This window comes from Megascapheus bottae, chromosome 2 (assembly GCF_031878675.1).
Source record: "Megascapheus bottae isolate mThoBot1 chromosome 2, mThoBot2.hap1, whole genome shotgun sequence".
Taxonomy (NCBI): Eukaryota; Metazoa; Chordata; class Mammalia; order Rodentia; family Geomyidae; genus Megascapheus; species Megascapheus bottae.
In genome coordinates this window covers 83,233,838-83,258,343 of record NC_143510.1, presented here as the reverse complement: position 1 = coordinate 83,258,343, position 24,506 = coordinate 83,233,838, and the positions used below count along the sequence as shown (strand labels likewise).

The window sequence follows — 24,506 nt, the reverse complement described above, 5'->3', positions numbered from 1 at the left end:
CTCCTCATCTTGTTTTCCCCTGTTCCCTATCCAATTTCAAATAACCAAATACAAAAATGTATCTGATATATCAGGTAACAAAGTGAGATACTGTAACAATATGAGATAACCAAGGGACAGCAAAAGAGATGAGAGATAACATAGTACCTTAAGAACAACAATCATTCATTATATGGCTTATGTTTCTATATTCTAGAGGTCCTTTCTTTTAGTGTCCTAGTATATGGCCTTTTGTATCAATGTTTTGTATGTCTGTATTTTAGATCAAGCTTCTACATATGAGAGACAGTGTGTGCTGTTGGTCTCTGAGCCTGATGTGTGTCACTTAACATAAGTTCTAATAGGTTGTGTGAATGTATGTATGTATGTATGTATGTATGTATGTATGTATGTATGTATCTTGTAGTTTTCTAAAGTAGTTCACATTTAATAAAGCAGTCTGTGAATACAATGCATCTTGGTCAATGTCACCGCTTTCACCATTCTCACTCATCCCTCCCCTACACAACCCTTCTCTCACTTTTCTTAATTTTGTAGAATATACACTGAATCCTTGACTATATTGCCTAGCTTACTAATCATGCCCCAGAAACAAGTCTGTAGGTAGCTTCCAGTCTTCACCGTAGCCATAATCCTGAGGTGAAGGCTCTGCTTGTTCATCTTCTCGGGAACTTCTGATGGCTTCTCTGTCCTTAACTGATGCTTAGATAGTAGCTCAAGCTATGCTAAACTATGGACAAAAATTACAGTTCAGCCTTCTGATGTGTTTTATGATACATTGTGTCTTGTTGTGACAAGTGGTTAGCCTTTATAATCTCAGCACTTGGGAGGTGGAGGCAAGAGGACTATGAGCTTGAGGCTAGCTCGACCTACAGAGTGAGACCTTATCTCAAAATAAATTCTCTAAAAAATCAACAACGAATCCCACCCCAATGCTTAATCTCCAGACCTGAGTCAAAGATGATGCTGGAGGATTTTGACTCCTTTTCTTGTCTTTGTACATGTAATTCAGTCAACTCCAGTGGAGTCCTGGAGAGGAAAAGGCTCCCATGACGAAGCTTGGATGCCTGCTCTGACAGGTCTCTCGACTGATCCTATAAGCAAAGTATCTCCATGTTTTTCTTAGGAAGGCTGTCTGCTCTTGACCCAGTCCCTGGAGTCTGCTCATCCATATTGCTCTTCCTTACCAGCATCCATCTTCCTGCCTTGACCCCCTGTTCCTCTCCTTGGCTCTATTCTTTGCTCATTTCGGTCAGTAGGGACAAAAAGCCAGTCCAGAGAGAAGGACATTTCCTTCTCTTTGTTCTCCAATTCTCCCAGAGACAAACAAGCTCGTCTTCCAGCTCTAGAATTCATTTCTCTTTGCCAACCCTGGCCACATCTTTGGCTCTTTTGCCTCCCAGTGTCATGAATTTTATCATAAAATACAACTTATCAGGTACATAGTCCCCTGGAAAAGAGGCACGAGGCTCTCTCTGTTCCTTGGGTTTCTCATCAGATCCTGGCAACAGGGGCCAAGCACAGAACAAACCCTCTGGAGTGCTTGTCTACAGCCTTCCAGTCCCTGAAGGCCTGGTCTTACCGTGGGAACTGCAAGCAGACACCAGACCTGCATCCAAGGGGCTGTTCTTCTCCTCAGGACCCTCTGTTCTACCCTGTCCCCTTGCAGTCAGCGTGATCCCTTCCTCCCCCTGACCCTCTGCCCTTGGCAGAATGTACTCATGCTGGATGTTAGCTTACTGCCATGTTGAGAAATGGAGAGAAGAAAGGATTGCTATGGAAAGAAAGTGCAAAGGCCATCTGTCTTTAGGTTTTAACTAACTGAGAAGATAAAATGCCTTTCCTATTTTCCTCCTTTTGTTACCAGTCTCTTCCTATTGTCTCCTCCCCTTCTTCATGTCTTCTTCAACTAATGCTTATTAAGTTAATGATCATAATAGCCACCATTTCTTGAGCACAGGCTGTGAGCCAGGCGCTATGTTAAATACTTGGCATGCACTTTGAATTTCAATGTGCATACACATCCTAGGAAGATGATGCTTTTGATGTTCCAGTGAGAAATCTCAGATAGACATTATGGTCTATCTATGGTCCAGGATAGATAAAGGGAGAAGAATTAGGATGATAGATAAGACATGATCCTTTCCAGCCAGAGGCATCCAGTTACTGGAGTACAGGGAGAAGAAGTGTCAGATTATCTCAGAATAATGCCAAAATGACCTGGGACAAACTTGGAAGGATGAACTCATATAGTCATTTGGACATCATTCATCTTGTCCCTAGGTTTAAGGCTTCACACTGTTACTGTGGGGAGTCACATTGTATATATTTCAAAATTATGTGTCTGTATCTCTTGTACTTAGAGCATAGAACCTCTGATCAAATGATCATGACTGGGCTTCATAAGAATCACAAGATATAAAAATACATGTGAAAAAGCCTTATGTAGCTTTCTCAAACTGTATTCTATGAAAAAAATCCCAGGAACAAAGAGAGATATGCTATTTCTCTAACTGCCAAACACTATGTAAACAGAGGCTCTGGGAAGTCCTGAGAAAATGGAACCCATTCAACCTAATGTCTCCTCTTATCCTGAAGAACCCTCCTTCTATGGAAAACTTAGTAATAATGTCTTGAATGGTAGCTGTCCTGGAACACAGATTAGGTAATAATTCCACAATAACTCAAAAACATCATTAAGTTTAAAGAATCAGAGAGCATGAGTTATGAAGTTATAAGCCATAGTGGATTCAGGAAAGACTTCTGGGAGGAGGGGGATCTAAACTGAAAACTCTAACCACTGTGGTAGACCAGTTATCTAACAACTATCAGACAGGTTAACTTGCTTGCAGTGTGGCACCATCGGGAAATAACTCCATAAGTTCCTTCAGATATAAAGGTCTCATCTCCTCATGATCATACTTTCATCGAGCTCTGTATAGTCCTGTACTTTCTGGGAACACCTGGAATAAGGAGGATTGCTCCTGGGAGATGATCACGGGCTCTTTCTGAGAAGACTCACCTCCCTCTAGTTATCAGGGAGAACTATCATATGATCACTATCAGCTACAAGGGGGACCTGGAGAATATCTCTTCAATCTAGAGGAATCCTCAGTAGACTTTTCCATATTGTATCCTCTCTTCAGAAGCTCCTCCACAAAAATGACAACCCTCACTACATTCAGAATGATAACACTGAGATTAAGACAAGGGATTATAAATAGATTCTGGTCAAGTCATAATTTTGTATCTTGTAGAATTCTATTTTCCCCTCCTGTTTTCCTCCCTCCCTGCCTCTTCTCACCATTTCTTCACGGACAATATATTTTCCTGTCAAAACATACTTGGTTACATGCAGTGCAACCAAAATTACTGCTATTAGCTTAATTGAGACAGAGTGATTATAAATAAATTACATGCAGTGCTACTGAAATTGCTGCTATTAGTCTAAATTGAGATAGGGTGATCAGTCATTGCCAACTGCAGTTTAATTTGGAATATATGTCATATAGATGAACACAGGGACTCTGTGGTCACCTGGCAACCCAAATGGCCAAATCCCTGAGACTCTGGGCTTTAAGGACACAAATATCTCTGACCATTGGTAGTTGAGAGATCGGAAATTCCTCCAATTTAACTGGTGGGCTTTAATGAAAGCTGACAATGAAATCCTTAGACATGTGGAGCTGGAAAGGGCCATGATTAGGAGCCTTTTTTCCATGAAGAAAGTTTGCTTCATATGCTATTACATGTGTGTTCATGCATTCCAACTTTGGAATCTTTTGTCATGTCCCCCAAATGGTTTGAGATGGATTTTAATATTATTTTGCATTTGGCTCCTCAGGTAATAAAAGAAATCCATATTCATAGCACTTCAAAAAGGTAACTAGTATAGAAGAATGAAGCAAGTACAGTTGCCCATTTCCCACTACCTGTCAGTAAGATTTGTTAGAATTTGGTTTATTTCTTCCATCACTTCCATTATATATTTATATATAAATAGGCTAGGTTGATGCCTAGTAGCTATATGATTTTTTGTTGGTGGTGGTGGACATGAAGCTTGAACCCTGAGCCTGGGTGCTGTCCCTGAGCTCTTCAGCTCAAGGCTACTGTCCTATCCCTTGAGCCACAGCACCACTTCCAGTTTTCTAGTGGTTAATTGGTGATAAGAGTCTCATGGTCTTTAGTACCAGAGCTGGCTTTGAACTGCAATCCTCAGATCTCAGCCTTCTGAGTAGCTAGGATTATAGGGATGAGCCACTGTGCCCAGCTTGCTATATGATTTTTGTAGTAAGTTTTATTTTCACAAATGTAAGAACCTTAAATCAGCTAGACACATTAAAGATGAAGAACAAACTCAAGTGGGGATGAGAAGGCATTACTGGCATCCCATCTTTACAGGTAGCATGAAGTAGACAGATAAAGGAAGAAAGCCATTGGCTAAAAGAATTTCTCTCTCATGTCCCAGCTTCCTACTTAGCTCTTAAAAATCTCAACTTGCCAACCTGAGTATGATCAGAAAACCTTAATAAAAGTGTTTGTTCTACAGCTAAGAATCCTTTCAGCAAATGATTGAATAGGCTCCAAATTTCTAATTCAGAATATAGAAATAGTCCAGCACCATTGGTTCATGACTGAGATGTAAGGGTGGGAAAGTCCCTCAGACTCTTATCTCCAATTAGCCACCAGAAAACCAGAAATAGTGGTATGACTCAAAGTGGTAGACCTCTAGCTTTCATCAAAAAAGCTCAGGAACAGTGCCCAGGCCTCAGAGTTCAAGCTCCACAACTTATGGGAAAAAACTCAAAATACAGAAATAAACATTTTCCAAAATGCCTGATAGGTGCAAATCACCTGTCTTATAATTAGGGAGAAGATAAATCCATTCACTGATGTCTTCTAAGAATAGCAGATATGGATGAAAAATATTAAGTTTACATTAAAATGCACAGTTTGAGTCCTAAGTATGAAAAGGTAGATAAATATGTGTTCATTTAGTTTGGTTGACAGTTTACTAAGGAGGCGTAGATATCAAATCACAGAACTTAATTGTATTACCGTATCATCTTCAATCTACTTACCCTCACTAAGTATGAGGTGAATTGGATAGTAGTTGCAAATTCTCAAGTTCCTAAGGCCAGGTGTGTCAGCACATGCCTGAGAGCCCAACAGTCAAGAGGCTAGGTTCAAGTTCAGGGACAGTCTGGGTCACATAGTAAGAACTTGACTCAAAACCTAACCAAACCAAACCAATTACCCCCCCCCCCCCGCCCTGCAACAAAAAAATCCCCAAACTCTTTTCAACATTATGCCCCATGATACAAGTCTTGGTTGTTGGTTCATGGTCTGAAGGATAGTGAGGCAGAGACTTTGAGCTGAAGTTCTGGGTGGATGGGTTCAATGGGGCAGGCTGAGAAGGATGGAGGCAGAGTACTACCAGTCTTCCATCTCATCAAACCTCAGTTTACAATGAACTCTTTTTGGCCAATAGCCTTTCCATCAATTGAATGTGCCCCACTCTCCCCCAAACACTCAAGGACATACTTGACTTCTTTTGACTTGGAAATGTACTGCTTAAATTATTAGGGAGAGACCACCTGCCAGTCAGACTCAGAGGAGAAAGTGATCATCCTTTTATGTCCTGAGATGCAGTTCTCACATTGTAAAGGTTGATAGTTACTAAAGAGTAGTAAAAAGAACAGAGAACTGGGTGATCCAACTTTTGGCTTCTCCTTCACTATGACCCTGCTTTCCTGAGCCACTGTTTTTTCTAGGAAAAAAAAAGAAAGAGTTACACTGACAAAGTCTTTTGTGAGAGTTCCTAAATAAAGTCATTTTCTAGCACATGCAGATGGTGACATTACAGATGTCTGGTGGTCCTGTGGTTCTTGTGTGCTGTGATTCCAGTGCTCAGAAGGCTAAAGTGGGGACATCACAAGTACAAGGCTAATTAAGGCCAACCTTGGCTGTTACATAGTGAGTTTGAAGACAGCTTGGTTCTACTTTCATTTCATTTGATCCAGAAACATAGCAAGAATCTGTCACTAAACAACAAGCCAAACAAAAATTGCCATAGCACTAGGTATGAACCCACTTGTCTATGAGGTGGCCTTGCTAGACACATGTTATTGGCCAGGGAGTCAGTGGAGATTGTGAGTCTCCATCATAGATGCCTGTTCTATTAACTTGGCCCAATTCAGGAGGTTTATTTAAGACCAGAACATACCTTGTAGGTATTGGCATCCAGTGGTTGAGAGGATCTCACTGAAATGAAGGTGTTGCTAACAATGTATTTCGGTATTCAACAACAGCTCATAGTCTTGAGTTACTCAATGTCTCCTTTCTCTTAGGGGTTCAAAGATCCTGTGTACCGAGCAAGACGGAAGCATTTTGCTGATATTGCCTATACCTACCGCCAGTAAGTTTCACCTTTTGAAAAAAGAAAGGCAAGCAAACATACCCCTAGCTTATATCTATCTTGTTTTAAATGGAAAATGACAGAACATCCAGCCCTGTGTGTGTGTGTGTGTGTGTGTGTGTGTGTGTGTGTGTGTTTAAAAGAGTTTAAGTCCTCCCTTTAATAACGCATGTTTAAAAAAACTGTCATTACACAAAACATAATTGCCCACTGTGCTGAGGCTCAGCTCTCTCCTAAGCTTTGTTGTTGCCTAATAATCCACTGTCTGACATAATTACCAAAAGCTCCCATCCTGAATGAAACAGCCTCTGGTCCACTTCACATTAGACCAGGAATAAGGAAGAAAAGAGGATTGTTTACATTCAAGCCAGAGCTGGCTGCTTTACCGAAATAATGAATCACTGGAGATTTCAGGCCAGACAAGCTTCAGTATTGTACTTTGCTCCAGTCTGACCCAGCTGTGAAATGATGGTTTGGGGCGGTTTTATTTTGGGGGTGAGGTGGGGAGGAAGATGGGTTCAGAATTCTAGGCTCTTTTTTCTCTGTCTTAGTCAAAAGAAAATGAAATATGAAATACCTTTTTTTATGTGGCAAGGGGGGTCGTGGAACAGGTTTTGCTGTTTTGAGTTCTCAAGAACCTCAGTTTTTTGTGTTGGGGGACAGCACTGTTCTTGGACAAGGAAATATGGAAAGAGACATACAAGAAGAAATACAAAAATTATCTGAAACAGAGCCAAGAGCACTCAGAGCTTGATAAGGAACCTGAGCGAGACAGAGGGCCTGCCAGGCCATGTATACTGAAAGCAGTCGCCTGCGAAAGGGATTGGACCGCCTCCACCCCATACACACAAAAATGGAAAGAAACGTTTTCCTCTGGGTGATTCCTGCTATTGGAAGGATGCAGAACTGTCCAACATCCAGTCAAATCTAGGCCCATGTGGTTCTTGGCTTCACCTAAGATCCTAGAACATGGCAACTTTTCTCTGTCTCCTCCTTACTACATGTTCACAGGCACATGTAACCAACTCAGTCAGGGTAACTGATTTGTCATTTGTGGTGTCTCTGGAGCTTTGCTGAATGCTTTGTGTATGTTATTTGTTTAGTCTTTATAGTGACTTCTCATTTTACCCTTAAATAGGGAAAGAAAACTCACCAAAGTCATATATAAGCAATATTTAAATTTTATCTTCAGAGTTAACTACTGATATGTTTATCTGGTAACTTTGGACCCAAGTAGGCCCATGACTCAGTTTCTCATTCTTTCTCTAAGTGTATAAAATATCCTTTATTTTGAAAGATTTTGCACTCAGGCATTGGCCTTATCTTTCTTGGAGATGTCCCCCAGAACTTCACCTGTAGCTGACACTCCAGTTCACTGAGAGGTTCTGTCTCTTTCTCATAGAGTCAGACAGAGTTCTGTCATTAAGTCCCACAGGCTCTGACCCGGGACATACAGGCCCATTTCTCAGCCAATCACTTTGAGCAGGAAAATGAGGCCCTTGATTGGCCAGCCCGGGTCATGTACCAGCCTCTGAACTAGAGATGGAATCTCCTTTGACTCAATCTTATAGATGGAGAGAATGGTACCTGCTTTACTTGAAGGATGGAGGCACAGAAATTGGGTCCTTGGAACAGCAAATGTTAACTAAAGGGACACCTTGGTGTGCAGAATGTTAATGATTTCTTGGAGTCTGTCACAGAAATATACAATATCCTTTTTTTTTCAAATGAAGACTGGAGATGATGTTAAAAATCCGTTATGTTATAGGTATCAGCCCCCATGTTAGGTACTTTATACATAGTACTCCATTTAATCTTATGAGTAAGAATCAATTAATCAGTGTTATCATTATTAGTTACTAGTCCATGTATCAGCTCAGAGAGATTTACTAAATTGCCTGAGGCCACATAGATACTAATAGGAGGACCAAATATTGGCCAATCTCTGTCCATTTCCAGAGAACTCTCCTCCATGAATACTTAATCCTAAAACAATGGTGGATTTTAAGGCAGGGTTCACATGATGTTATTTGATCATCTCTACTGGCCCGCAAGAGCACTACTTCCAAGCGTGACTTATTTTTAATTCTTAAACAAAAAGCTGTCTGTAAATTGTGTGTGTGTGTGTGACTTTGCTTGAATGTCCTTGGATGAGCTACAATTTTGTAAGAACAGGAGGAACCTAGTTTGGAGTGTGACCCTTCCTTCTGAGATAAACAGACTCGTTGTGTCCCAGACTCTGTGCACCTGGCGAGGACAATAGGCCTGTAGCCCATGGAAGAGGATCTGGTCTTTGAGGTTGGGTTTTATTTGGTGGTCACTTGTTTTCACTCGTCAGAGCACAGCTTGGGATATTGCAAAATAGTGAGTCTGTAAGTTACAGTTTGCATAGTCACCTGGAAGACATGTTAGAATCTAGTTGTCCAGGCCTTCTCTTCTTCCAAAACATATTTCAAGGTAACAAGGTCCTATGTGTGTTCTTAGGCCTCTTATACTTTAATTTGGATACTTATCCTATCTCAATGCTTATTTATGTATTTTTATCCCTGATCTAAAATTTCTTTTTAATGGACACGTAAAAAATATATTTATGGTATATAATGTGCTCACTCTCTCTCTATATACACATACACATACCCATGCATGTACATACATATACAAATGTGCATATGGTAGAGTATAATTTTTCTGAACTTAGATGCCTGTGTTTGGAAAGAGGATGTATTCTTTAGTTGTTCAAGCCCTCATTCCCCCCCACCTCTGACCTTTATTTTTGTTTGTTTGTTTGTTGATTGTGGGGTCTGGGCACTGTCCCTGAGCTTTTGTGCTCAAGGCTAGTGCTCTACCACTTGAGCCATAGCACCACTTCTAGTTTTCTAATGGTAAACTGGAAATAAAAGTCTCACAAACTTTCATACCCAGGCCAGCTTTGAACTGTGATCCTCAGATCTCAACCTCCAGAGTAGCTAGGATTACAAGCGTGAGCCCCAGCTCCCGACACCCTCACTGTTCTGAATTCCCCTATCTACTACTTGCCACTGTGTATCACTTGCCTAGGGGGACCCATCTGAAGATTAGTAAGTTTCCTCCCTGAGCAAATGATTGAAGTATAAGAAACAAACAAAACAAAACAGAAAGACCATGTGAGTTCCCAGACTGAGAATAAACCCTTAGTGAAGCTACACATTTGAATAACCAACTCTGGGAGCCCAACCATAGTATTTCCTGTATGAAATGTGGAGCTCTTCTCTTTCAAATCAGTATGAAGTCTGTTCTAGTGAGTGGTGGCAGCTCACAAACAATGAGCCTGAGCCCCTCCCCACCCCTCACCCCCACCTCCCCACCACCCTGCATTGTATGTCTGGCTTTGCCTTCCTGGAGATACCTTTTCCATCCTGTGTTCTAGTGGACAGCCCATCCCACGGGTGGAATACACAGAGGAGGAGAAGAAGACTTGGGGGACAGTATTCAAGACTCTGAAGTCCTTGTATAAGACCCATGCTTGCTACGAGCACAATCACATTTTTCCACTTCTGGAAAAGTACTGTGGCTTCCGTGAAGATAACATTCCCCAGCTGGAAGATGTTTCTCAATTCCTGCAGTGTAAGTCCCACATCTGGGTCAGGGCCCTTGCAGGGCGTGGGGAGAGCTGTGGGAGAGAAGAGGAAAAGTCCAGAAGGCGAACGTCAGTCAGTGTTTGTGGTAACCAGAGGGAGTAGTCTCCTGGAAAGACTTGGAGCACCAAGCTCCGCCTCCCCTCTCGCCTCCACTGTTAATCTACATGAATCCCGGCAAGGGCATCAGTCATTGGCCTACTACTTGTGCCTAAAGAGTATTATCATTTTTTTTCTTTTGGTGCTGGTCCTGGGCCTTCAACTCAGGACCTGGGTGCTGTCCCTGAGCTCAAGGGTTGCACTATCCCATGAACTCTAGCTCCACTTCTGCCGGGGCCAACCGGCAGCAAACCAGGGTTCGCAGATTGGGGTTCCTGAAATCGGGGGCAAGGACTAGGAAGAAATAGAAGAGAGACAGACACACCGGGTCAGGGATGTCCACAGTCCAGGTAAAGACTGCCGCGTTTATTTTTCACTCCAGCTTCTTCCCTCCTTGAGACCCAGGGAACTTCCAGGTGTTACATTCATATGGTAAATCTCAGGTCATTTAAACAGAATAAGGCCAGAAAACAATAAGACAATAAAGCCATTGTCTGATGCAAATCAAGGTACAGTTTGATTCCACTCTGGCTCCCAACACACTTCCAGCTTTTTTTGGAGGTAAGAGTCTCAAGGTCTCTTCGGCTTGGGCTGGCTTCAAACTGCAGTCCTCAGATCTCCGACTCTTGAATAGCTAGAATTATAGGTGTGAGGCTCTTGGCTGGAAGAGCATTATTTTTTCTTCTCAAAGCCCTGGGTAGTCAAGTGGAGGCTCTTCGTGCAGCTCCTGCTGTTTTGTGATTGCTTCATAAATACACTCTTTTCAAGGCAGTGCCAAAAGTCCCCATCTCTTGAGTTTATGCCTCTGCTTAGGATTCTGCCATTGATCATCACTGACTGGGCAAACTTACCTCAGTGTTACCATCCAGCCAATGGAGAGTGTCCACTGAGTCCTTTGGTTTCCTCATAGGGAAATTATGAGCCTGAAATAGGATGTCACACACACACACACACACACACACACACACACACACGCACACACGAGAGGACTGAGCAACCTGTGTTCTCTCTAGTCAGTGCTCAGTGAACTGGGACTGCATTTTCACACCAAGGAGCTTAGTGTAAAAATACATTATTAAAATAGGTTATTTAGGTAGTATGCTTTGACATATTATTAAGTGTTTTCCCTTTTGTCAAGAGGATCAACAAAAGCAACATGAAGCCTTCAGTAAATACGCATTGAACACCTATAGTGTGCCAGGTATAGTGAAGAAAAAATAGAGAGACAGTCCATACTCCATATTCCATATTTCCATGCGGAGATGGAAATGGAGCCTGAAAACCAAACGGCAGGGTGGGGAGACATAGCTGGGATAGATTGTGCTAATGATCGGGGGTCGCTCTCCTTTAGTGACATAGTTATAGAAATAGGGTCACAATGGATTACTCAGTGTTTTCACCCTTGAGTAGAGAAATATACCAGCCAGTTCACAGTGCATTAACCCAAGCAAAGAGTGTCCTGGAATGAGAAGATTCAAGAAAAAGTTTAACTGAAGACATCATTTCCACCTCCCCAATTCTCCAAACAAACAGGCCACTCTTCCTTCTAGGAAGTACAGAGAAAATTCCCTCCCTTACTCTGGGAACACGAGAACTATCAAGTAAGTGTTCTATCTCAATAAATAACAACAAAAAGAGGGAAATGTACTAGGTGTTTTTAATGACCTAGACTCTGGAATAAGTACTTTAAAGCCACTATTTCATGGATGTTTAGAGTATCTCTAAGCAATATCTACCTACATTTTTCAGATGAGAGAAGTGGGGCTCAGAAATAGGAGTTTCCTTGATTCAAATCAACCAACTAGAAGGCATGGGACAGAGATCTGTATCCAAGTCAGTTTGCTATCAAAGCCCCTACTCCAAGGCATTTGTTTGTATTTCTTTTCTAGCTAAACATCCTTAGGCCCTTCTGGGTCTACCATGATGGACTTTTGAGTGTTTATTCTTCATTTTCCAGCTTGTACCGGTTTCCGCCTCCGACCTGTGGCTGGCCTTCTGTCCTCACGAGATTTCTTGGGTGGCCTGGCCTTCCGAGTCTTCCACTGCACACAATACATCCGACATGGCTCCAAGCCCATGTACACGCCTGAGCCGTGAGTATTGCCCTCTGGGTAGTAGCTGCCAGTTACAGCTGGTGCCATTGCTTCTTGCTCCAGGAATGAAGGAGGTTGAGTTCATTGCAGACTGGTCTACAGGATTCTTTTACTGGATTGTTTAGTGGCAATACTAAGGGACAAAACTTATCTATTCTGAAGATTTTTTTCCTCCGTTCACATAGACCATATTTGGGCACACAGATTTGGACATTCTGTGAACCAAGGATTCAAATTGACCCAAGTAGTGGGAACAAGAGGTCCTGTTCAAGTTCCAAACTCAGAGATATGCAGTTCCAAATGGGACAGGAACAAGTGGTAGCCAAGAAATCTCAACACCTTTTAAATACAGACTCAGATGATTTCAGTTGTTTGCCTAGAGTATGTCTTAGCTAGAGAGACACAGAATGACTGGCCACTCTCTTTACTACTTGAATACTTAGCTATTTCTTTAGTCCAAAATTCATCCAAAAATTAGTAGAATGCTTCAAATCTCTTATTTCCCCACATAATATTTATCATTCCTAGTCAGAAAAAAACCTGTTCCTAGTGAATGTGGCACATTAAATTTTAAGTAAATGTACCTTTTCCTTCCTGACTGTTGTTATCTACCAGACTAGAAGTCTGGTCATTGTCTCTTAGTTTGTGTTATTGTTGTCTTTTATTCAGTGATGACATTTTATCACTTGAGCTATAACTCTTTTAGCTTTTGGTGATTAATTAGAACTAATAGTCTCATGGACTTTCCTTCTCAGATTGGCTTTGAATCTCAATCCTCCAATCTCAGCCTTCTGATTATCACTAGGATTATAGGCATGAGGCACGGGTATCTGGCAACATTCTATTTTCTAAGCTCCCATTGAGAATAACTTCCCTGGGGAAGTCAGTGCCATAGATTCATGATGGGAGGTGTTTGTGATCCACAACTCATTCAGGTAAATGAGTGGGTGCTCCAGAGGAATATTAACTCTTCGGTGCTGTACCAACCAGGCATGTTCCAGGAGCCAAGGCATCTGAGTCCAGTGCTCTGCCTGACCTTGTTTTTCTTTCTCACTCTTCCATTTTTCACATTGTCTCAGTCAGTCTCATGCTCTGCATATCACTTATTCTCAAGTACAGTCCTATGACAAAATGAGTTTCTACCTTTGCCCCTGCCCATTCTTAGTGTACAAAGAGTGGATGTAGCCTCTTCTCCAAGCTCTGTGCTTTTTGTCTTTCAGTGACGTCTGCCATGAACTCTTGGGACATGTGCCCTTGTTTTCCGATCGTAGCTTTGCCCAATTCTCTCAGGTAAGTGGTAGAACTTCATAGCCTTAGTTGTGCTGGAACTGCATTGCTTAGATAAGTCAGGCTCACAGCAGAAGTCCTCCTCTTATTCAAAAATAAAAGCCAGGTACAACTCTGTGATCCAACCTGGGATAAACAGCACTGAGAAATGTGCATGGTTCTATATAATGGGCTAAATACCCATTCCAGGGGCTAGAGCCTGGGACGCACTTGTTCTCTGAGTCAAGTGTGGCGAAATTGGCAAAGCCCCTTTATTCCACCAGGTATGACTTTGGAGGCTTTTAACTTATAAAACTATACCTGATCTTCATGAGGGTGGCAGGCCACCTTCTTCCAAATCCTCATCATATTTTCGATCGCTTGCTTTTTCCATAGAGATTTTAATACTTGCTATCTTGTCACTGGTATAGGTTCTCAAATTAGGTAGGATGATATTTACTAAGAGTGCAGTACCAGTGGTCTGACTTGCAGTTAACCAAATATACCAATAAACAAAGAAAGAGCCAAATGTCTCATCACCATCACCAAAGCAATACTAGACTCTTAGTTACCTTTTGCAGGAGTAAACAAGCTCTACAAAGTGCTTGTGGATAAACTTTTAAAAACTCCTCTAGTTCTTCTCAGGCACTGAGGAGGTTGGGTAATTGTAATCATGAGAGATCTGCTGATGATGTGGATGCACCAATAAGCCCCTCTAACCTCACCACAGTTGGGTTGTGTGGCCCTGGTCTAGTTGCTTGGTCACCCCATGTCTTAGTTTCCACATATGTCAGTCAGCAAAATGGAGTTCCTACTAGCTTTGTTTCTTATAGTGAGAAATAAAGAACAAAGGAAATGACCCATGAGTAAAATGGTGGGCCAAGTATACATTCAACTAAAGGCATTCAATCTCATGAACAGTTTTCATCACTTTAAAGGAATCAGTTTTTCCCTTGCTGAGTGAAGAGACTATCCAGTCAGTATTTAAGACAAACAAAACAAACCTATAGCTAAATCCACTGCTTTTATTTAGGAGATTCACACTGTCTAGATAAAGAAAACTGCTACTCTTGCCCCTCTTCCATGTGAGATTTTCAGAAGTTAAAATACTGTTGGATTTTTGAGTGGGAGTATTTAGGGACTAGTTGAATTGTAAATGTGAGGCTGTCATCAGTAAGGGTGTAGTTACAGTTGTCAAGATGGCATCAATGACTCATTTTTAAAATAAAGATTTGGGTCTGGGAGTTTGGCCTAGTGGTAGAGTGCTTGCCTAGCAGTCATGAAGACCCGGGTTTGATTCCTCAGTACCACATACATAGAAAAAAAGCTGGAAATGGTGCTATGGCTCAAGTGGTAGACCTCTAGCCTTGAGAAAGGCCAAGGATAGCACTCGGGCCCTAGTTCAAGTCCCAGGACTGACTAAATAAATAAATAAATAAATAAAATAAAGATTTGTTACTACTTTGATTTTTTTTCCTCACAGAATAAGGGGAACTTTAAAATTTTGCCACCAGAAGCTATTCTGATGGTAAAAGTGGAAAAATGGCAATAAGAGATTTTCTTTTGAGGAGTAGACAATTAAATCAACAAGAACTCTGGAGCCATGAGTATGGGCCTATAAGTGGGACTGGGCCCATCTTCTCAATGATGCTTAGCCCTAGAACCCTACTGAATACTGCAGCCTCTCCCCTCAATCCCACCATGGATTCTATAGAACATCGTCCCTAATTCCCTTATTTTCTCCCCAAAGCCTATCATCTCATTTCTATGTAGATACTTATTATTTATAGTCTGTCTCAACTCTCAGACAGTCTGTCTCAACTCTGAGATAGTCTATCTCAACTGTACCATCCCAAGGCAATACGTCATTTTAAATATTTAAAGAAACTCTAAAGCCAGTCTTGAGTCCTACTATATAATGGCCCCTTCAAGCTCAGGCTTTCAGACTAGAAGGAAGCATCCAGGGCACAATTATTTCTCTTTACTAGTGCCCTTGATTTCTACAATCTGTTCTCACACAGTAGACAGAGTCTCAGATAATAAAAACCAAGTAATAACCACTTCTGTGGTCAAAGTTATTTGTTATTTATTCTGTCTTTATTACAAACTACAAGGTCAATCAGTTTCATACATTGCCTGACACATTGAGGGCATTCAATACAGTAAATGACTATTGTTGGACACACACACACACACACACACACGGTGAGATAGAACAAGTGCTGTGAGAGTAAAAAAGATCACAAGAGAGGCATTCTATAGTTTCACTGGTCAGAAGTGATTAATGATATTCAAGACTCTCAGCTATATATTTGCCTAGAAAGATGCCAGTCAGTCACTTCTTCTGTATATTCTCCTCCGGGGTTTTCATGGCACACAATTCATACAGTGCCCTAGTTCAGGAATGTTTGACTTGCATGGGAGAAGAAGGATTAGGCTAGAGTCATGAGATGTTACTGTAGTTTCTGTCCTGCTGTGGGATCACGGTAAGGCCACCTTCCTTCTCTATTATGAAGTGCTGAAAGAAATGGAGGCATGATTCCCTTGCTGTAGAGAGATAGCAGTCTATGATGAAGGAAGCCTTGCAGGAACACACAAGGCATAGATGGGCCCTGCTGAATGAATCTGGTCATCCATCACCGTCCTGAGGTCAAGAACAGGTTGATAGTATGGGTAAAGGAGACGGTGGGCTGTGCCAGTGATGCTGTTTCTCTGTGTGCAGGAAATTGGCCTGGCTTCTCTGGGAGCACCCGATGAGTACATTGAGAAACTCGCTACGGTAAGTCTCCTCTGCTGTGGAGAGGCAGGAGAGAGGCTGTGGGCTGATGGCTCTTGGTTCCTGTCTGGAAGTCAGGCCATTTGGCACAAAATTGTCAGAATGTAGCAAGTTACATGTGTCCAAGTGAAACTTCCCACATTGAGTTTTTCTTCATGTGTTGATTTTTAAGTCAGCAGCATGAAAATATCTTGCATGTAAGTTTTAAATAGAGAATGTTTTCAGAAACACCAACAGGCTAATAGAAATAGTCCTGGAATTTCACTGGAATGGAGTGTGTTAGGCAGTAGTCTAGAGTCATAACTCTCAGAGGGGAATATTTATGCTCCTAATTTCTGCACTGGAGCCAGCATTATCATCTTTCCCTTCTCAGACAGGAAGTAGAAATGAGACAGGGCCTTTCATTTTTGCCAAACACTTCCTTCCCTGTGTAACTCTGAGGACACTCATCTGTCGCAGCTATGGCAGTAGCAAATCTACACAACAGGTGATTTCCTTCTTCATGCTCCTCTCCAGTGTCAACACATCCTCCTTATCCATCCTTCAGCACATCTCTTCTAAGGAGAAATATATATATATACATGTATATAAATTTTGGACCACAGGTGAATGCAAATCTTTCATCAAGATGATTTAGTATCTAAGTTTATGAATCCAAAAATTTTTAGACAGTGATATTTTACTACCCTGAAATAGTTATATAAAGGGGGTTCAATTCACCATGTCAATTTATAAATACAATGCCTCTTCACCAGTGGCACCCCTTTCATCATTCTCGCGATCTCATCTAATCCCACAATTCCCTCAGGCTACTCAGCTCTATTTCCACATATATACCTGAATACTATGACTACATTTGCCCAGGCTTCCTCTCTCCCTTCTTTTCTTTATCTCGTCTCCCTTCTCTGCTTCCCCCCTTCTCCTTGCCAGCATAGGTTCCAGCTTCTTGGTATGCATTTTGTTAAACATGTAAATTAGTTGTTGAAAGGAGTTACACCATTTCATCAGAAAGGTTAAAAACTTCCAGGTGTTTTTCTTCATCTGTTCTGACACCCTGGAAATGTGGCTTAGGTTCCCTCATTTCTAAAAATGGAGGTGGTAGTTTGTGTCCTGCCCATCTCAAAGGTATGTCACGTGAGTCTAAAGAATTAAATTTGCATCGATGTGAGTTTTAAAATGCTAGTTGAGTAAGAAGCAGCTTCCAGTGAGGTTGGAAAACCAGATAGAACCTCGTACTTACAAGGACATTAAGTTAACACCAATGTTTCATGCTTGTAATCCTAGCTACTCAAGAAGCTAAGGTTTGAAGATCAAGGTTTGAAGCCAGCCTAGATAAGGAAGTCCAAGAGACTTGTATCTTCAGTTAACCAACAAAAAAGGCTGAAAGTGGAACTGTGGCTCCAGTGGTAGAGTTCTAGCCTTGCACCAAAAAAGCTCAGTGACAGCACCAGGCCCAGAACCACTCTCTCTGTCTCTCTCTTCTCTGTCTGTCTGTCTGTCTGTCTGTCTGTCTGTCTGTCTGTCTCTCTCTCTCTCTCTTCCACACACACACACACACACACACACACACACACACACACACACGTGCACACGCGGGCGTGCACGCTTGTGCATGCAGTACAATGGGTCATTTCAACGCTAAGTCTTAGCATGGAGGCTGGAGCCCTCTGGGGTTAAATGCTGATACATGACTCCCTGCTTTCCACTGCTGGGACTTATGGATGTATCTGCTAGGCCCTGCCAATTAAAGAGCATCTTAAGAATAGAGCACAGAGAAAAATGCAAAAGGAATGGAGGGCATTCCAATCACAGACAAAGCGATTTGTTGAGGGTGACTTTGGGGGAGACTTCCTTATATCCTTGAGTGCTTTCCATCATATATAGGATTCCATTATTCATGTTTTTTGTTTGTTTGTTTTGCCCATCATGGGGCTTCAACTCAGGGCCTGAGTGTTGTCCTTGAGCCTCTTTGTGCTCAAGGTTAGCACGCTACCACTTGAGCCACAGTGCCACTTCTGTTTCTAAGTAGTTTATTGGAGATACAAGTCTCATGAACTTTTCTGCCCAGGCTGGCTTCAAACTTTGATCCTCAGATCTCAGTGCCCTGAGTAGCTAGGATTATAGCCAGGAGCCACCAAAGCTGGGCTCCACCCTTCTTGATTCAACAGATGACTGAATAGTGCAAAACAGAACACAGAGAAATGCCCCCAGGTTGCATAGATTGAGATAAACAGTACTGCTATTGGGTTTTGAGCATCTTCTGCCTTGTTCTTTCTTGAGCAGTGTCTTCAGCTTGTCTTTCCATTCCAGATTTACTGGTTTACTTTGGAATTTGGGCTCTGCAAGCAAGGTGACTCCATAAAGGCATATGGTGCTGGGCTTCTGTCATCCTTTGGTGAATTACAGGTGTGACTCCTAACAGAAGCAAAACATCAATTTTTAAAGTGATGATTATAAAAGACCATTACCTTGATACTGTTGAAACCATGTTTACATATATTTAGAGATGCAAACTGGGGAACATCCTGCCAGGAACAGGTACCTTAAGCAGCCTTAGCAGCTATGATTTGATTATGGCTGTGCAGTTAGAGGGAGAATTTCAGCTGCTAGGGTTCTAGGGGGTAGGGCCTTCCAACCCTAAGGTAGACCTGTGTCTATAACCTTGTGTGTGTGCATACACATGCCAAAATATTTGGTTGGTTTCCACAGAATCTACTGATCATCCTTCCCCAATGTAGTTAGAATGCACTAATACTTTCTATGTAGGCTGTGGACCTTAGCTGAGCTGTGAGTTGAGTCGAGTACATGTAAAATAGTTTACTACATTGGGGCTGGACTGTGGAAGGAATCAGGGTGAGATGAGAGACTCTGGCCTGTGGGATACAGCAGAGAGCATGGAATTGTGGTTTGACTGAAAACTTCTCACTATGTATCTGTAGTATTGCTTGTCAGACAAACCAAAGCTCCTCCCTTTGGAGCTGGAGAAGACGGCTGTCCAAGAGTATACCATCACAGAGTTCCAACCCATCTACTATGTGGCTGAGAGTTTCAATGATGCCAAGGAGAAAGTGAGGTGAGGTGGCACCAGGATGGGCGCCTGACTTGGGCTGGTTGGCCAGGACACGGAATTCCACTGCTCACAGCAACTTTGGGTACCAGATAGACTTTCTCCCTTGACCTTCTCTACCCTTGTTCTTGCCCATTGTCTGTTGGGAGATTGTAATTGTTGACCCCTCCACAATTTTGCTGTCTGGTTCAAAGTAGTTCAGTGCAAACACCAAATTCAGGCACTAAGTTCTTCTGTGTGCCACGTGGTCAAAAAAAGTCCCCTCCACAAAACCAGAGAAATCTCCCAAAGTTGCAAAGTAGTTTTACCACTTGATTTTCTCAGGTATCTACCTAACCTGCTTTATCACTTTCTTTTAAGTCTTCCCTTAAATTTAATCTTCCCTGTGTCTCTAAAATTTATAGTAGCAGTAGGGATATAATTGGAAAGCTGCTTGTGAAGCTGCAATACTACTTTGGCCAAGCTTGAGGGGTATTACTTTCTCCCTGATAATTGTCAATTGTCTTCTTAGTACTACAGTGAGAGAGAGAGAGAGAAAGAGAGAGAGAGAGAGAGAGAGAGAGAGAGAGAGAGAGAGAGAGAGAGAGAGAGAGAGTGTGTGTGTACACACAGACACACATGAAGGCTTCCAGTGTGACCTCATTACAGCTCCATTCCATTTTCCTTTTTTCTTTTTTTTGATTGGTTGAGAGACTTGGACACAGGGTCTGGGTGCTGTCCCTGAGCTCTTTTATTAGTGGTAGGCTAGTGCTCTACCACTTTGAGCCACAGGTCAAGGACAATCGCTAAGTGTTTCTCACAACAGTTAAGGGTTTTTGATCATATAAAATAATGCTTATCGAAACCTCCAGAAAATAGAAACAAGAGTTTTTTTCTTTGTTGTTTATCTTTTCTTTTTCTTTTGTATATTTATCTGTCTTAGGAAAGGTAGGGGAGCACAGAAATGGAGGAACAAAAGGTAAACAAATGCAGCAGTGGCAGTCACTAGACACTGTGGAAAATGAACTACACCACTTGTGGTTGGGGATGGGAGGGAAAAACTAGGAGAGAGTGAGGGAAGGGGTCTGAAAAGAAATTTAGTCTTTGTCTGACTTATGTTACTGTAATCCCTCTGTATATCACCTTTATAATAACAATTAAAAAACACTCCATTCCATATTTTAGCCCTGGTTGCAGAAGTCCCTATAGGTGAATAGCTAAGGGAAATGCTGAGAATTGTTTTTGCCTCCAAATGGTGCCTTAACCCAAGCCTTGGGTATTGCTTTCAGAAACTTTGCTGCCACAATTCCTCGACCCTTCTCAGTTCGCTATGATCCTTATACCCAAAGAGTTGAGGTGTTGGATAATACCCAGCAGCTGAAAATTTTGGCTGATTCCATCAACAGTAAGTAGAGATTATCTTTCCCATAAAGCCAGGATTACCCAGACACTGATGGCATTCTCTTACCTTTGCTCAAAGAACGAGAAGAAATTCATTCAATATTAAGCCAAGGGAACACATTTACATATAAGCCAGAGAGATTCACTAGGGGCAACTGGGCATAAAAGGTCAGAATTGCCTTGAGTATTCTTTTTCCCATTCTCCCACTATATCCCCTTTCAACTGGCCTGTCATTATAAGATCTCCAAATGGTTTCCTTTAGTGTCCTGTTGATATCTGTCTGTCCAAAATCTCCTTCTCCTAAAAGCTAGGCTTTTATTCACATTGTCTGGACCCAAGTAGCTTATCTATCTTCTTCTTATTCTTCCTTGCATATGATAATATGATGCATATGATAATAACTGGCCTTAAAATCACAATTTATCTTGTTCCTTACCCAATTCTCTCTAGCCTTTCAAATTACTCTCCAGTGATACTGGCCAACCTGGTGCTTCCACACCCCTCTTCTGGCCTTTCCCCATACAGTTCTTCCTATTTCAGGCACTCTTTTTACTTCCATTTAGAGGTGTCCAAGAGCAAATTGTTCCTTAAGTCTTGTTATTGGAAGTTTGGCTTGGCTGTTTTTCCCATGTTTTTTGCATTCTTACAGACTTCTCTCCCAGGGGATTTATTATTGTATTATGTTATAATGGCTTACTTGTCTGTCTCCCCAGCTAAACCAGATCAGAAAGCTGGGTTAGATTGACTGTCAGATCACCTAGCCTTATTCCTAAGAACTGTATTAGGAATTCAGGAACTATTAGATAAATGAATGAATCAACCAAATTGGGGAGAGCCTACGGAAAGACATTCTTGGTCGGGGAGGAGTTTCTACCTTACATAATATGCCAAGTAGAGTCCAAAAATGTCAGTGGACACTTTTATAATATTCCCTCTCACACTAACAACTGGCTGGCCCTGGTTATAATTACTATTCCATATTAGATATGGTGTTTTGAAAAATCCCAAAGCTAAGTCACTCCCAATGGACATTTTCCTAGGCATTGGCCTGGAGTAGTCTCCAAGTGGCTATTGACAGTTGTGGGGCTTGAATTCAGGGCCAGGGCACTGTCCCTGAGCTTTTCTGCTCAAGTCTAGCACTCTACTACCTTGAGCCACAGCTCCACTTCTGTTTTTTTGGTTATTAATTGGAAATAAGAATCTTGCAGACTTTCCTGCATGTGATGGCTTGAAACCATGATCCTTAGATCTCAGCTTCCTGAGTAGCTAGGATCATAGGTGCAAGCCAGTAGCGCCTGACTATAGCATATATATTTCTTAATGTCATAGAATAACAAATTTAGGAATTGAAGGGTCCTTAAGGCTATGTGACTTATGCTATGCCTTCTCATCTCTTCACACTTTTTTTTCTCACCAATCTCTAAGGTCTCTTCTCTTTCTATAAAGAGTCTACGTCCTGGGGCTGTTTGCTGTATGAATATATGACAACACAATTCATGGGTCAGCTAGACTGAGTTACCTGTGAAGACCATGCATTTTCAAATGAATGTATTCTCAAACAAAAACGCTTGGAAAAATGGAGACAAAAGTAATAGTCTGGAGTTATAACACTAGAATAAATGTACTACATTTGTGTCAAATCTTGATGACAGGTATTCATAAGATTTCAGGTACATATATTACATGTGGTATCTTTCTGCACACAAGATTTGAATAAATCACACTTTTAGGTTTTGCAACTGAGCTACTTAAAGCTTATGTGGATGGTCTTAAAAGAAACAGAACAGTTGGGATGTACCTATAAAACATAGTGCTCAAAAAATAGTGCTCAGAGAAAGCTGTTAAATCCTACTAGAAACAACTTATAGAAAGAGGACGTTGATCACATTAATAACTCCAGTACTTTGTGGAAGATACTACAACTACTCCAGTCCTATTTTACATCTTGCAGCAAAGGGCTTATGTGTGCATACCACAGATCCCTTAGAATTCTATACTTGAAGGGTGTTTCTTCCTTATGTGAATGGTATGTTTGAATGGTGTCCTTTGTTGCAGGTGAAGTTGGAATTCTTTGCAATGCTCTCCAGAAAATAAAGTAAGCTCAGCAACAGAACTTCATGACAACTGAAAATCTGCAGATAGAAATCTAACTACTTCTTGTGTCTGGAAAAACTCTGAAATATCAACTTTAAGTAATTTATGGAACAAAATGGAAGGTCACCAAATGAGTCAAAATAATCCAAAATGGCAGTCTATTAATATTTAACCAAAGCGTAATGGCAAGTATTTTAGAGTCATCCTTGATTTGGAGATGGTAGTTTCATACTGTCAATGTAGTTATAATTGCAATCGCTCTCATTCCACATTTCAGGTTCATTAAAATTTGTGAAGCATTAAATAGGCTCTTATTATCTTCCATATATGTTTCTAATAGAACATATATAATTGAATGTAAAGCACTTGACGTTCATTGGACTAGAACTTTTTGGTTTACTCTAGTTGGGCAAAGTTCAGTTTCTATTTGCATTAACTACAATTCTGATTACTGCTTTGTTATTGTGCCTATGTAAATTTCATTTAATTTGAAAGCCCACTGAAATAGTTACAAACAATAAAGTTTTATAACATTATATAAGGCATTTAACATATTTCATTGTAATTATAAGTACTACTACATGAGACATTCGAACTTCCCACCTGGTCCCCACAACTTCCAGTGCCATTTTGCAATTATTTGTCAAGTCTGGAGAACATTTTGACGACATTTATGATTTCAGCAGATGTTAACTAATGACATAATTGGAAGATATTCAGTACATATTCATTGAATAAATAAGTGAATGCATAATTAAACAGCAAATCCAGTCCAAAGCAAGACTTTTATTTATGTTGGAAGTCTATTTATGGTTGTAAAATTGTACAGTTTCAAATGCTTCTTGAAATTTAAATAGTACCCTCATTGCCTGGAAATATATGAGCTGGGTAATTTTGTGGCACGAAAGAGTAATCAAAGGCTCAAATGTCCAGCCCATTTTAGGGGTACATTGGAATAATCAGTCATACATAGCACTATGGATGGACTTTTATTGATGGTGCAATTCATGGGAACACAGGGATGTTTAAGATCCAGTCTTTAATGCTAGGATGTATTCTAATTTATATCTTTGTAAGTAGTTATTAGTTAATATTTGAGGGATTTGTGTAATGCTTTTTCAAGTGTAGATCAGAAATCACCTGCAGCATCAACCTGGGCTGTGTCCCAGCTCCCTATCAACGAGGATCTTGTGGATGAGTCCAAGGACTGACATTTTTATGAATGCCTGGTTCTTTTGTTAACTACTCAAAAGTGAATCTATTAGGCTTATAGAGTCTGAGAAAACCCAAAGTTCAGTAGTTGGTCTGCTACTTATCAAAGAGGGAAATGCTACTTTCTTTCTGTAGATTTCAGTAGTTTGTCTTTTAACAATGAGAGAATTATACTATAGTCCTTTCCAGCTTTGAAACACAACTCAAATGTTCCCCTATATTTACATAGCTGTCTTTGATTCACTGATATTTTGAAAGAAAGCCTTTTATCTGAGAGACTTAAGAATGTCAACCGAGAGGAAAGAGTCACTTAGTCTAAATGCATCTGAATTTTGTCTGAGTTTGTTTTGGAGCTTAGATTGTCATGTCTATTTCTGTTTAACCTTTTAGAACCCAGTCATTAAAAAAAAGCAGAAGTGGACCTGATATTTCTCTCTACACCAAAAATTCTGCAAAGGAACAATCAATATTCCTTTATTTCACGTT

The 24,506-nt window shown here is 41.1% G+C and overlaps 1 protein-coding gene across 1 annotated transcript in view; it reads left to right on the top strand.

Moving 5' to 3' along the window:
* The window catches only part of Pah (phenylalanine hydroxylase), a 51,550-nt gene extending 28,661 nt beyond the window's left edge, over window positions 1-22,889 (top strand). Inside the window, exons 5-13 of the mRNA XM_090328515.1 lie at window positions 6,351-6,418; window positions 9,825-10,021; window positions 12,089-12,224; window positions 13,445-13,514; window positions 16,213-16,269; window positions 18,577-18,672; window positions 19,206-19,339; window positions 20,602-20,717; window positions 22,770-22,889. Coding sequence (XP_090184641.1) covers window positions 6,351-6,418; window positions 9,825-10,021; window positions 12,089-12,224; window positions 13,445-13,514; window positions 16,213-16,269; window positions 18,577-18,672; window positions 19,206-19,339; window positions 20,602-20,717; window positions 22,770-22,813 — 918 coding nt within the window. The 3' untranslated portion in view covers window positions 22,814-22,889. The remainder of the gene's footprint in view (window positions 1-6,350; window positions 6,419-9,824; window positions 10,022-12,088; window positions 12,225-13,444; window positions 13,515-16,212; window positions 16,270-18,576; window positions 18,673-19,205; window positions 19,340-20,601; window positions 20,718-22,769) is intronic.
* Window positions 22,890-24,506: the final 1,617 nt, after the last annotated feature.